We start from the raw sequence: 13889 nt of genomic DNA on the forward strand, positions 1-13889 counted from the left end.
TCCTCCACACAGCCTCCTACACACGGCCTCCTCCACACGGCCTTCTACACACGGCCTCCTCCACACGGCCTTCTACACACGGCCTCCTCCACACACCCTCCTCTACACGGCCCCCTCCACACAGCCCTCCCCACAAGGCCTCCTCCACACAGCCTGCCCCACACAGCCTCCTCCACACGGCCTCCTCCACACCCTCCTCCACACGGCCCCCTCCACACAGCCCTCCCCACACGGCCTCCTCCACACAGCCTGCTCCACACGGCTTGCCCCACACGGCCTCCTCCACACGGCCTCCTCCACACAGCCCTCCCCACACGGCCTCCTCCACACAGCCTCCTCCACACGGCCTGCCCCACACGGCCTCCTCCACACGGCCACCTCCACACGGCCTCCTCCACACAGCCCTCCCCACACAGCCACCTCCACACAGCCTCCTCCACACAGCCTGCCCCACACGGCCTCATCCACACCACCTCCTCCACACAGCCTGCCCCACACGGCCTCCTCCACACAGCCTGCTCCACACAGCTTGCCCCACACAGCCTCCTCCACACAGCCTGCCCCACACGGCCTGCCCCACACGGCCTCCTCCACACGGCCTCCTCCACACAGCCTGCTCCACACAGCTTGCCCCACACAGCCTCCTCCACACAGCCTGCCCCACACGGCCTGCCCCACACGGCCTCCTCCACACGACCTCCTCCACACAGCCTGCTCCACACGGCTTGCCCTACACGTCCTCCTCCACACAGCCTGCTCCACACAGCCTGCTCCCTGCAGCCTGCTCCACACGGCCTGCCCCACACGGCCTCCACCACACAGCCTCCTCCACACAGCTTGCCCCACATGGCCTCCTCCACACGGCCTGCTCCACACAGCCTGCTCCACACTGAAACTGCCCCACAGCCTGCCCCACACAGCCTCCTCCACATGGCCTCCTCCACACAGCCTGCCCCACACAGCCTCCTCCACATGGCCTCCTCCACACAGCTTGCCCCACATGGCCTCCTCCACACGGCCTTCACCACACAGCCACACTGAGATCGAGGGCTTCACGGAGGACACGGCAGCCAGACGGGGGCGTGCTTTTCATGTCTGGGTGCCAGTTTGTGAGGCTAACTGGCGCTTTATCCGCAGGTAAACTATCTAAGCTAGGTTGGGGGGGTTTTCTTTCTGTTGAAACATTTGGAGGGGTCTGTTTTCACGTGTTTTCACCACCAGGGGGACCGAAGGAGCGAGACAACAAGATGTTCCGATTCTGAAGCCCACCATCACCAACTACATCCATCCATCCATCCATCCATCCATCCATTATCCTGCTCGCTGGGTGGCAAGGATGCTGCAGCCTATCCCAGCAGTCACTGGGCGGCAGGCGGGGCGACACCCTGGACGGGCCGCCGGGCCGTCACAGGTCACAGGTCATCAGCTTTCCCCAATATCTGTAGATCCCGTTGATAGCGTGTGTGTGTGTGTGTGTGTGTGTGTGTGTGTGTGTGTGTGTGTGTGTGTGTGTGTGTGTAGTCGTGCTGCACATCCTGCAGCAGCCACGGCGCTGTGCGGTATGGCAGATGAACCCACCCGGACGCGTGCCTCCGTCAGGTTGGTCCACACGGCGATCTCCTCGCGGGTGCTCATGTCCGGGTAGCGGTTCCTCTGGAAGGTGGCCTCCAGCTCCTGCAGCTGCTGGCTGGTGAAGTGAGTCCTCTGGCGCCTCTGCTTCTTCTTCAGGGAGCCCTCCTCAGCGTTGGACTCGTCCAGCTGGTTCTGGTGGGACTTCTCTGTGTCTGCAGACACACACACACACACACACACACACACACACACACACACACACACACACACACACACACACACACACACATACACACACACACACACACACATACAGGACGTCACCAATCGTTACAGCTTGATGCAAAAATGGACACTTGTAAAGCGCTGATATGTGTGTGTGTTTGTGTGTGTGTGTGTGGGTGGGTGGGTGGGTGTGGGTGTGAGTGTGTGGTTGGGTGGGTGGGTGTGGGTGTGGTTGGGTGGGTGGGTGTGTTTGATAGTTTTTATTATGTTTGCGCATGTAAAAAGAGATTAGTATGTACATGTAATGACCCTGCTCGTGACCCTCCTGTGTCATCACGGCAGGTCAAGACACCTGGTGGTTCATACATATATGTCTGTTCATATATGTATGTCTGTTCATAGATATATATATATCTGTTCATAGATATATATATCTGTTCATAGATATATATATCTGTTCATATATATATATATCTGTTCATATATGTATGTCTGTTCATACATATATGTCTGTTCATAAAAATATGTCTGTTCATAGATATATATATCTGTTCATATATATATATATCTGTTCATATATGTATGTCTGTTCATACATATATGTCTGTTCATAAAAATATGTCTGTTCATAGATATATATATCTGTTCATATATATATATATATCTGTTCATAGATATATATATCTGTTCATAGATATATATATATCTGTTCATAGATATATATATCTGTTCATATATATATATCTGTTCATAAATATGTCTGTTCATACGTATGTCTGTTCATAAATATATGTCTATTCATATATAATTTCTGTTCATAAATAAATTTCTGTTCATAAATATATGTCTGTTCATAAATATATGTCTGTTCATAAATACATTTCTGTTCATAAATATATGTCTGTTCATAAATATATGTCTGTTCATAAATATATTTCTGTTCATAAATATATGTCTATAAATAAATATATATCTATTCATATATATTTCTGTTCATAAATATATGTCTGTTCATAAATTTATTTCTGTTCATAAATATATATATCTGTTCATATATATATATATCAGTTCATATATGTATATATCTGTTCATATATATATATATCTGTTCATATATGTATGTCTGTTCATACATATATGTCTGTTCATAAATAAATACCTGTTCATAGATATATATATATCTGATCATAAATATATTTCTGTTCATAAATAAATGCCTGTTCATAAATATATGTCTGTTCATAAATATATTTCTGTTCATAAATATATGTCTATAAATAAATATATGTCTATTCATATATATTTCTGTTCGTAAATATATGTCTGTTCATAGATATATATGTCTGTTCGTACATATATGTCTGTGAATGGGCTGAAAAGAGAACAGTGTTTCTGAAATATATATTTTCTTATATACACATAATGTGCAGTAGACTCAGAAATCAAAAGTCCTTTCAGTCTTCTTTGTTTTTCCTTTCATGCTCCCGTTGTCGCCACTTTTCACTCACACACACACACACACACACACACACACACACACACACTCACTCACACACACACACACACACACACAGCCCGTGGTAAGTGCATGCTGCCATACTTGTAGAGGTGGTGTGGTGTGTTGTGTTGTGTTGTGTGGCGTGGCGTGGCATGGTGTGGCATGGCTTGTTGTGTTGTGTTGTGTGGTGTGTTGTGTTGTGTAATGGTGTGGTGTGGTGTGGTGTGTGTAATGGTGTGGTGTGTGTAATGGTGTGGTGTGTGTAGTGGTGTGGTGTTGTGTAATGGTGTGGTGTGGTGTGGTGTTGTGTAATGGTGTGGTGTGGTGTGGTGTGGTGTTGTGTAATGGTGTGGTGTGGTGTGGTGTTGTGTAATGGTGTGGTGTGGTGTGGTGTGGTGTTGTGTAATGGTGTGGTGTGGTGTGGTGTGATGTGTGTAATGGTGTGGTGTGGTGTTGTGTAATGGTGTGGTGTGATGTGATGTGTGTAGTGGTGTGGTGTGGTGTGATGTGATGTGTGTAGTGGTGTGGTGTGGTGTGGTGTGATGTGTGTAGTGGTGTGGTGTGGTGTGGCGTGGTGTGATGTGTGTAATGGTGTGGTGTGGTGTGTGTAATGGTGTGGTGTTGTGTGATGTGTGATGTGTGTATTGGTGTTGTGTGATGTGTGTAATGGTGTGGTGTGGTGTGTTGTGTAGCGGTGTGGTGTGGGTCTGTGCTACATACACTGCTCATGTGTGTGTGTGTGGTCAGCTCCACACTGTCCTCGGCCAGACAGCAGCAGCAGCAGCTTGAACAGTGAAACCACAAAGCTGCAAACTAACACAGAGACGCCCCTGCTGGTTGGCCAGCAGCCTACCAGCACATAGTCAGTCTCCCAGGAAGACCACGAGTCTGGTCTCGTGCTGGGACTGAGAGTCCTCCTGTGCTGCATCTGATCTGACAAGCCTTCATGCTGCAAGCTGTATGGGAGAATCACACGTGTGACAACTGAGAATGAGTCCAAACCCCGCAGTCCCCCTCGCTTCCCTCCTCCGGCCCTCTTTTAATTACGCCCGGGCCCGACACGAGGACCACACAACCAGTCTGTGTCTGCTAGGAGTCCCGCCCGTCCCCTGATCACAGCTCTGCAAATCGAGGACCCCACAGAAAGCGGTGAAATTAGCCGGCTACCTAATCCCAAGGATCAGGCCTTTGTGGCCGGGGCAGGTTGGGCTCTGTTTGGTGAGGGCTTAGCTTTCTGGAAGCACACTGAACTGATCAGCAGGACTTAAAGAGGGAATCCGCAGGGCCACCGGCAAAACCAATAAGAGCCGAGCCGAGGCGAGGCGAGCCAGCAAGGCCGCTATCTGGCAGGAAACCGACACCGGCCTGCCATCACTTAAGGCCAACGGCTGACACACAATGGGGAGCAGAGGGCAGACCTTTTACACCAAGCAGTGGACAACAATAGAAGCAGTCCCACTATGATGGACCTGCTCACACGGCCTGGTCCACTATGATGGACCTGCTCACACGGCCTGGTCCACTATGATGGACCTGCTCACACGGCCTGGTCCACTATGATGGACCTGCTCACACGGCCTGGTCCACTATAATGGACCTGCACACACGGCCTGGTCCACTATGATGGACCTGCACACACGGCCTGGTCCACTATGATGGACCTGCTCACACGGCCTGGTCCACTATGATGGACCTGCACACACGGCCAGGTCCACTATGATGGACCTGCACACACGGCCTGGTCCACTATGATGTACCTGCCCACACGGCCTGGTCCACTATGATGGACCTGCACACACGGCCTGGTCCACTATGATGTACCTGCACACACGGCCTGGTCCACTATGATGGACCTGCACACACGGCCTGGTCCACTATGATGGACCTGCACACACGGCCTGGTCCACTATGATGGACCTGCACACACGGCCTGGTCCACTATGATGGACCTGCACACGCGGCCTGGTCCAGCTTATCTATCCATCTATCTATCTATCTATCTATCTATCTATCTATCTATCTATCTATCTATCTATCTATCTATCTATCGATCGATCGATCGATCGATCGATCGATCGATCTATCTATCTATCTATCTATCTATCTATCTATCTATCTATCTATCTATCTATCTATCTATCTATCTATCTATCTATCTATCTATCTATCTATCTATCTATCTATCTATCTATCTATCTATCTATCTATCTATCTATCTATCTATCTATCTATCTACCTACCTACCTATCTATCTATCTATCTATCTATCTATCTATCTATCTATCTATCTATCTATCTATCTATCTATCTATCTATCTATCTATCTATCTATCTATCTATCTATCTATCTATCTATCTATCTATCTATCTATCTATCTATCTACCTACCTACCTACCTACCTACCTACCTACCTACCTACCTACCTACCTACCTACCTACCTACCTACCTATCTATCTATCTATCTATCTATCTATCTATCTATCTATCTATCTATCTATCTACCTACCTACCTACCTACCTACCTACCTACCTGTCTGTCTGTCTGTCTGTCTGTCTGTCTGTCTGTCTGTCTGTCTGTCTGTCTGTCTGTCTGTCTGTCTGTCTGTCTGTCTGTCTATCTATCCATCCATCCATCCATCCATCCATCCATCCATCCATCCATCCATCCATCCATCCATCCATCCATCCATCCATCCATCCATCCATCCATCCATCCATCCATCCATCCATCCATCTATCTATCTATCTATCTATCTATCTATCTATCTATCTATCTATCTATCTATCTATCTATCTATCTATCGATCCATCTCATCACTCTCTTGGAGTCCTGAGCTGTGTCAGCAGTCGTACCTTGTAGTATATATACTTCATGCTTGGAAGTTATATCTTCTTCATAGGATTTATGATAAGTAGATTAAACGACAGGTAGCGAACAGAGGATGAAGGTGAATGAAGACGAGGGAGGTTGCGGTAGGCCGTGTTGTTGCCGTCAGTTCGAGATCTTAATGGTAAGGACGCGTGTGTGCTTGTGTGGGGGCAGATTGTGCTGCAGCCGGCGGCCTGGCGGCTGCAGGGTGTCTGCAGGGCTTGTTAGTGGTGGATTTATGAGCAGACGGTCACAGTTGTTTGACACTTGAATGTGGATTTACTAAAAATAAAGGCTCCACATCTTTCCTAGTTAGTTGGCTGGTTAGACAGGCTGGCTGGCTGGCTGGCTGGCTGGCTGACTGGCTGGCTGGCTGGCTGGCCTACGTGAGAGGCTTTAAAGGGAACAAGTTCTTACAGGGGCAAGTTTGAGAGTGGAAAATATCCCCTTCATAGTTCATTTGTCTTAGCAGCCTTACCCTGAAAGACATGTGTCACAGTATGAACACTTGGCACGTGTTGGTGTGTGATGAAGAAGAACCCACGTGTTCATCGTAGACGTCAAACCCGTACATGCAAGTCTACATCACAGTGACTTCCTAATGGAAGACCTGATTAAACCTGACGGAACGTTCCAGTGCTGCTTGTTCTCTGAGGGGAATATGACCCGGCTCTCTGATATTTACCCCGGGGGTTCCCCTGCAGCCGCCCCCCGTGACCCCTCACAATGGAAAATAGTGATGCATGTAGAACCTGGCCCACAGACAAGGGACCATGACAAGCAGGCCGCATCCTGCCCCCTACTGACCCTAACCCTCCTGCAGATCCCATTCACCTACTGTCCCTAACCTACTGCTGATCCCATTCACCTACAGACCCTAACCCTACTACAGCCCCCATTCACCTACTGTCCCTAACCCTCCTGCATCCCCCATTCACCTACTGTCCCTAACCCTCCTGCATCCCCCATTCACCTACTGACCCTAACCCTCCTGCAGATCCCATTCACCTACTGTCCCTAACCCTACTACAGCCCCCATTCACCTACTGTCCCTAACCCTACTGCATCCCCCATTCACCTACTCTCCCTAACCCTCCTGCAGATCCCATTCACCTACTGTCCCTAACCCTCCTGCAGATCCATTCACCTACTGTCCCTAACCCTACTGCATCCCCCATTCACCTACTGTCCCTAACCCTACTACAGCCCCCATTCACCTACTGTCCCTAACCCTCCCTGCATCCCCCATTCACCTACTGTCCCTAACCTACTACAGCCCCATTCACCTACTGTCCCTAACCATACTGCAGCCCCCATTCACCTACTCTCCCTAACCCTCCTGCATCCCCATTCACCTACTGTCCCTAACCCTACTACAGCCCCATTCACCTACTGTCCCCTAACCCTACTGCATCCCCCATTCACCTACTCTCCTAACCCTCCTGCATCCCCATTCACCTACTGTCCCTAACCCTACTACAGCCCCCATTCACCTACTGTCCCTAACCATACTGCAGCCCCCATTCACCTACTGTCCCTAACCATACTGCATCCCCCATTCACCTACTGACCCTAACCCTACTACAGCCCCCATTCACCTACTGTCCCTAACCATACTGCATCCCCCATTCACCTACTGTCCCTAACCCTACTACAGCCCCATTCACCTACTGTCCCTAACCATACTGCATCCCCCATTCACCTACTGACCCTAACCCTACTACAGCCCCCATTCACCTACTCTCCCTAACCCTACTGCATCCCCCATTCACCTACTGTCCCTAACCCTACTACAGCCCCCATTCACCTACTGACCCTACCCTACTACAGCCCCCATTCACCTACTGTCCCTAACCCTACTGCATCCCCCATTCACCTACTGTCCCTAACCATACTGCATCCCCCATTCACCTACTGTCCCTAACCCTACTACAGCCCCCATTCACCTACTGTCCCTAACCCTACTACAGCCCCCATTCACCTACTGTCCCTAACCCTACTACAGCCCCCATTCACCTACTGTCCCTAACCCTACTGCATCCCCCATTCACCTACTGTCCTAACCCTACTACAGCCCCCATTCACCTCACATGAAGCCACTGGGTCTGTCTGTCTTCTTCGGCCCCGAATGCTTTTTATTGTTGCATGTTCACTTAATGTCAAGCACATCGCATTTTATTGTACAAAATGTGCGATATAAATAAAGTTTCATTGATTGATCCTTCCACAAACAGGAACAGCAATATAATATAATATAATATATAATGTAATATAATATAATATAATATAATATAATAATAATATAATATAATATAACATAATATATAATATAATCTAACATAACGTAATATAATATAATATAATATAATATAATCTATAATTTAATATAATATAATAATATATAATTTAAAATAATATAATATATGATATACTATAATATAATATATAGTTTAATATAATATAACATTGCATAACATAATATAGTATATACTATAATATAATATATAATTTAATATAATTTAATATACTGCATAATTTAATATAATATATAATTTAATATATAAAATGTGGGGTTGTTTTTTCCTGTCCTGAATTGTGTGTTTCGATGGGACGCCAGATCATCTCACAAATATCTCCACAGTTTGTACAAAATGGCCAAAACGAAATAAAACAAAATTTACATTTTTCACAAAAAAACAAAACAAAACAAACGAACTAAAACATTTTACATGTCGTCTGTTCCTGCACAATTGTGGTTTTTGATTTCGGTGTTGTCTGGGAGATTTCTGCAGGGTCTTTATTGTTGTTATTATTGTTATTATTAGTATTATTGTTATTATTATTATTATAACCAGGAGCGTGGGGGGTTTTGAATACACATTAGTGTTAGATAAATTACATCCCGCCGAGCAACTGTTTGGGGTCGCGTGCGGACGTGCCGTTTCAGATGCAAGACATTGAATTGCATTTATGAGTCTCGCTAAATGAGGAAGGGGCTTCAGCCAGCGGGGCGCGCGGGTCCGCATGCTGCTCTGTTTGACCAGGCCACGGATTTCTACATTCATTTCAATATGAATGACTTTAGAGAAGGTGTCAAGCAGGCTGTTAGAGCCTCGTGCTGCTAGGTCACGTGCAGAAGAGGCGGAACTCAAACGACAGCCTCGTGCACCTTATTCGGTAAAATGTATCAATTAAAATAAGAATAAATTAAGACGTCTCGTTCGTCCTGAAACCCAGTGGCCATCCATAATGTGTTAGCCTGCTGGGCTGTAGGGCAGAAGGACAGAAGACTTAACAGAGCTGCTCGTCCTTTCACACCTGTCCTCGTTATTGTGTTATTACCATTATTATATCGTTGTCGTCGCTGTTATTACTGGTGTAATATTGTTGTTATTACCCTATTGTTATTATCATTATCGTTATCACTGTTGTTGGAAGTTGCAATGTTGGTAGTCATCATCATCATCATCATCATTATTATCATTATTATTATTATTATTATTGTTGTTGTTATTATTGTTATATTGTCGTTACTCTTATTGGTATAATTATTGTTGTTTTAGCCTATTATTATTATTATCATCAGTATCACAGCTGTTGTTAACGTGTTACTGTTGTTGTTTTGTTGTTATTGATCGTAGTCCATATATTATTATGTTATTATTATTATATTGTTGTTACTCTTATTGGTATAATTATTGCTGTTATTGGTTTATTATTATTATTATTATATTGTTGTTACTCTTATTGCTATAATTATTGCTGTTATTGGCTTATTATTATTATTATATTGTTGTTACTCTTATTGTATAATTATTGCTGTTATTAGCTTATTATTATTATTATTATATATTGTTGTTACTCTTATTGGTATAATTATTGTTGTTATTAGCTTCTTATTATTATTATATTCTTGTTACTCTTATTGGTATAATTATTGCTGTTATTAGCTTCTTCTTATTATTATATTGTTGTTACTCTTATTGGTATAATTATTGTTGTTATTAGCTTATTATTATTATTATTTTATTATCGTCATCATCATCATCATCATCATCATCATCCCAGCTGTTGTTGGCGTGTTTCCGGTGTTGTTGTGTTGCTGCTGCCAGTAGTCGACATTGTTATCATTATGGTGTTACTGAAGCAGCGTGCAGTCTTGTGCTGCGCTGCATGCTGCACGCCGTGCATGTGGCCTACAGTGTGTTTCTGCGTCATGTGGCTTCGTGCGCTCTGTGGCGGGCTCCTGACTGAACTGACCGCTGTTGTCTTGGCCTTTGCATCCCTGGTCGTGCTGCGGGGTCCCAGAGTCAGAGAGCGACAGCGCCGGGCTCCGGGCCTCGCCGTCCGTCAGGAGGTTAAAATCCATTGCCCCGGCCGCCATGGTTCTGCAAACAGCAAGTCAGTACAGATTCAAGCAGGGCAGAACCTCAAGTCAGCATGCAAGTCTCACATAAACCTGCAGGTCATGCGCAGGCTGAACAAGTCCACGATGGGACAACACACTGGGGAGAGAAAGGCCGTTCCGGATCAGAGACAGGCGCGGGTTTTAATATGGGACGCTGATTTGCGCTGCTTGCGCCACTGTGTTAGACCGAGTGAGTAGGCCCCGAGAAGAAGCGCGCTGGACATTTGCCTTTCACCGCTCCCTCCATCTATGAGGGCGCGTGGTGCAGAGCTTCTCTGAAAGACACTGACACCGTCATATGTCGACAGCTACGCGTCTGTCCACGTCTCCGGACCCCACTGTAACTACAGCCGTAAATCACACGGAGCCCCCCCACCCACCCACCCACCCACCCAAATAACGACCTGCTGAGGTGGGCTGGTAAAATAGCCGCTCATGTATTTATGCAGGCGCAGTTAACACCCTGAAGGAAGCGGCCTCCCATAACTCCCCATAACTCCCCAGGCCGCAGATTACACCCTGAAGGAAGCGGCCTCCCCATAACCCCCCCATAACCCCCCCCATAACCCCCCAGGCCGCATATTTATGGCGTCCGTGCTGCTCCAACGAGCCGCTGCACTCAGCTGCGCATCATCCGCTTTCTGTGGCCCTGAAACGAGGCGATCCCAAAACAGAAAGCTTTTCAAATAATATTCCCCCCCCCCCTCCCCCTCCCCCCCCTCTCTGTTTCTCTCCACCGTATAGACCTCAATTACAGAGAAATATAACTTCAGGTTGCTCTGACTTTCGCCATGGCGCCGTGCGTAAAAAACGCAACTCCGGTAAATTCGTGCTCTTTAAATGAATTGTAAAAATGCAAATCTTGAAAGAAATATAAATTTGTTTTTTTTATTATTATTATTATTATTATTATTTTCAGGAACGTGTGCAGGCCTGTTTGTGAAAACCAGAGCGGTAAATGTGGCATGTTCCCTATACACCGTTTTATTTCCCGTGCCAGTCTCTGGTGCCACATTACGCGTCAGTCTGGGTGGCCACGGAACGTTTTGGCTCTAATATGAACCATGAAGGGGGGGGGGTATTGCATTTCATTGTGTCAAATCCCACCTCGCAACCCCCCCCACACACACACACACACACACCCGCATCCAGACGCACGCCCACGCGTAAAAAAAAGCGCCGTGCGTGCGCACGGATCTCATGCAGGCAAGCTGGATGAACTCGCGAACCAGACTCGATGTCACCATGCGGGGGAGACGAACGGACGCGTTTCTTTTGCAGCTTCAACTTTGCAGTGTGCCATCAAAGTGTGCCAACGCATGGCCTTGCACACAGGAGGAAAAGCCCACTCAGGCTGCAGCGAACTCTCCTCGCGGTGCCGAGGTTACGATGGGGCCACAGGGTCGACATGGCACAGTTAATCTCGTTGCACCCACGATCACGTTGTGAGGAAAAAGGGGTTCAACATGTGTAGGTACATAATTTGGATTATTTTTGCTTAAATAAGTCCTGCACAGTATTTTACCTCATCATCAGACACGTCACCTCAGTCTTTCATTCCAATAAAAACGACAAATCGCTGTATTACAAAACCCAACCGAGATTAATTCTGGAAGTCTCCGTGGAAAGAGGTTTCTGAATTCATCTTCCTAGATCTTTTCTCTTTATCATTATTATTATTGTTATTGGTGTTATTATTATTATTATTATTAATTCTACTACAGAATAATCCTCCCAGAGAGGAGGGTAAACGAGTGTGATAAAGCATTTCCTGGGAGAGACCTGGAGAGTCAAGAAAGGGGATTTTAATATTGTCATAAATGTGAAATCAACAAAATACGTTCAAGGCTTTCAAGGAGCGTGCACACTACCACGACCGAAGCGCTGCTGCCTGTACTTGCAGTTATTTGAGGTTTGTCTCAGGTGTGGGCCGTGCTTACGCCGGTGTGCTTGCTGCTGCATCCGGACGTCACATGTTAGAAACCCTGGTATGGGAGACAGGAACCGGGCCACTTTATTTCCCCAGCCGGGTTTCGGAGAATAGTAAGGATGCACTTTGATTGGATGCTTGTGTTGAAACGGTTGAACAGAAACATTGACCCGTCCAAAAAAAGACAACTGCTATAAATATAAGTGTAGTGTAAACTGGACCCAGTTGCTCTTTTGTTTTTGTCACTAAATTTCCATTTTAACTCATTCATGAGTCTCTTTACTCTTTGGATCACGACCCGTATTCACCCCAAACTCTCCCAAAATCATTTTCATATTCAACTTGTTCATAAGCAACTGAATATAAACCCAGAGAACGTATCTACTGGTCAGGTTCTACTGGACGGCCTTATCTACTGGTCAGGTTCTACTGGCCGGCCTTATCTACTGGTCAGGTTCTACTGGACGGCCTTATGTACTGCTCAGGTTCTACTGGAAGGCCTTATCTACTGGTCAGGTTCTACTGGCCGGCCTTATCTACTGGTCAGGTTCTACTGGCCGGCCTTATGTACTGCTCAGGCTCTACTGGAAGGCCTTATCTACTGTCAGGTTCTACTGGCCGGCCTTATCTACTGGTCAGGTTCTACTGGACGGCCTTATGTACTGCTCAGCTCTACTGACGGCCTTATCTACTGCTCAGGTTCTACTGGAAGGCCTTATCTACTGGTCAGGTTCTACTGGACGGCCTTATGTACTGCTCAGGTTCTACTGGCCGGCCTTATCTACTGGTCAGGTTCTACTGGCCGGCCTTATCTACTGGTCAGGCTCTACTGGACGGCCTTATCTACTGGTCAGGTTCTACTGGACGGCCTTATCTACTGGTCAGGTTCTACTGGACGGCCTTATGTACTGCTCAGGTTCTACTGGACGGCCTTATCTACTGGTCAGTTCTACTGGACGGCCTTATCTACTGGTCAGGTTCTACTGGTCAGGTTCTACTGGAAGGCCTTATCTACTGGTCAGGTTCTACTGGACGGCCTTATCTACTGGTCAGGTTCTACTGGTCAGGTTCTACTGGAAGGCCTTATCTACTGGTCAGGTTCTACTGGACGGCCTTATCTACTGGTCAGGTTCTACTGGACGGCCTTATCTACTGGTCAGGTTCTACTGGCCGGCCTTATCTACTGGTCAGGCTCTACTGGACGGCCTTATCTACTGGTCAGGTTCTACTGGACGGCCATATCTACTGGTCAGGTTCTACTGGACGGCCTTATCTACTGGTCAGGTTCTACTGGACGGCCTTATGTACTGCTCAGGTTCTACTGGACGGCCATATCTACTGGTCAGGTTCTACTGGACGGCCTTATCTACTGGTCAGGTTCTACT

At 46.8% G+C, this 13889-nt stretch overlaps 1 protein-coding gene across 1 annotated transcript in view; it reads right to left on the reverse strand.

The window, feature by feature from the left end:
* Positions 1-10536, reverse strand: part of pitx3 (paired-like homeodomain 3) — a 20124-nt gene extending 9588 nt beyond the window's left edge. Inside the window, exons 1-2 of the mRNA XM_056292011.1 lie at positions 10427-10536; positions 1579-1784 (exon numbers count right to left, since the gene is read on the reverse strand). Coding sequence (XP_056147986.1) covers positions 1579-1784; positions 10427-10535 — 315 coding nt within the window. The 5' untranslated portion in view covers position 10536. The remainder of the gene's footprint in view (positions 1-1578; positions 1785-10426) is intronic.
* Between the last annotated feature and the right edge of the window lie 3353 nt (positions 10537-13889).

The sequence above is a fragment of the Lampris incognitus genome, chromosome 13 (assembly GCF_029633865.1).
Source record: "Lampris incognitus isolate fLamInc1 chromosome 13, fLamInc1.hap2, whole genome shotgun sequence".
NCBI classification, from domain to species: domain Eukaryota; kingdom Metazoa; phylum Chordata; class Actinopteri; order Lampriformes; family Lampridae; genus Lampris; species Lampris incognitus.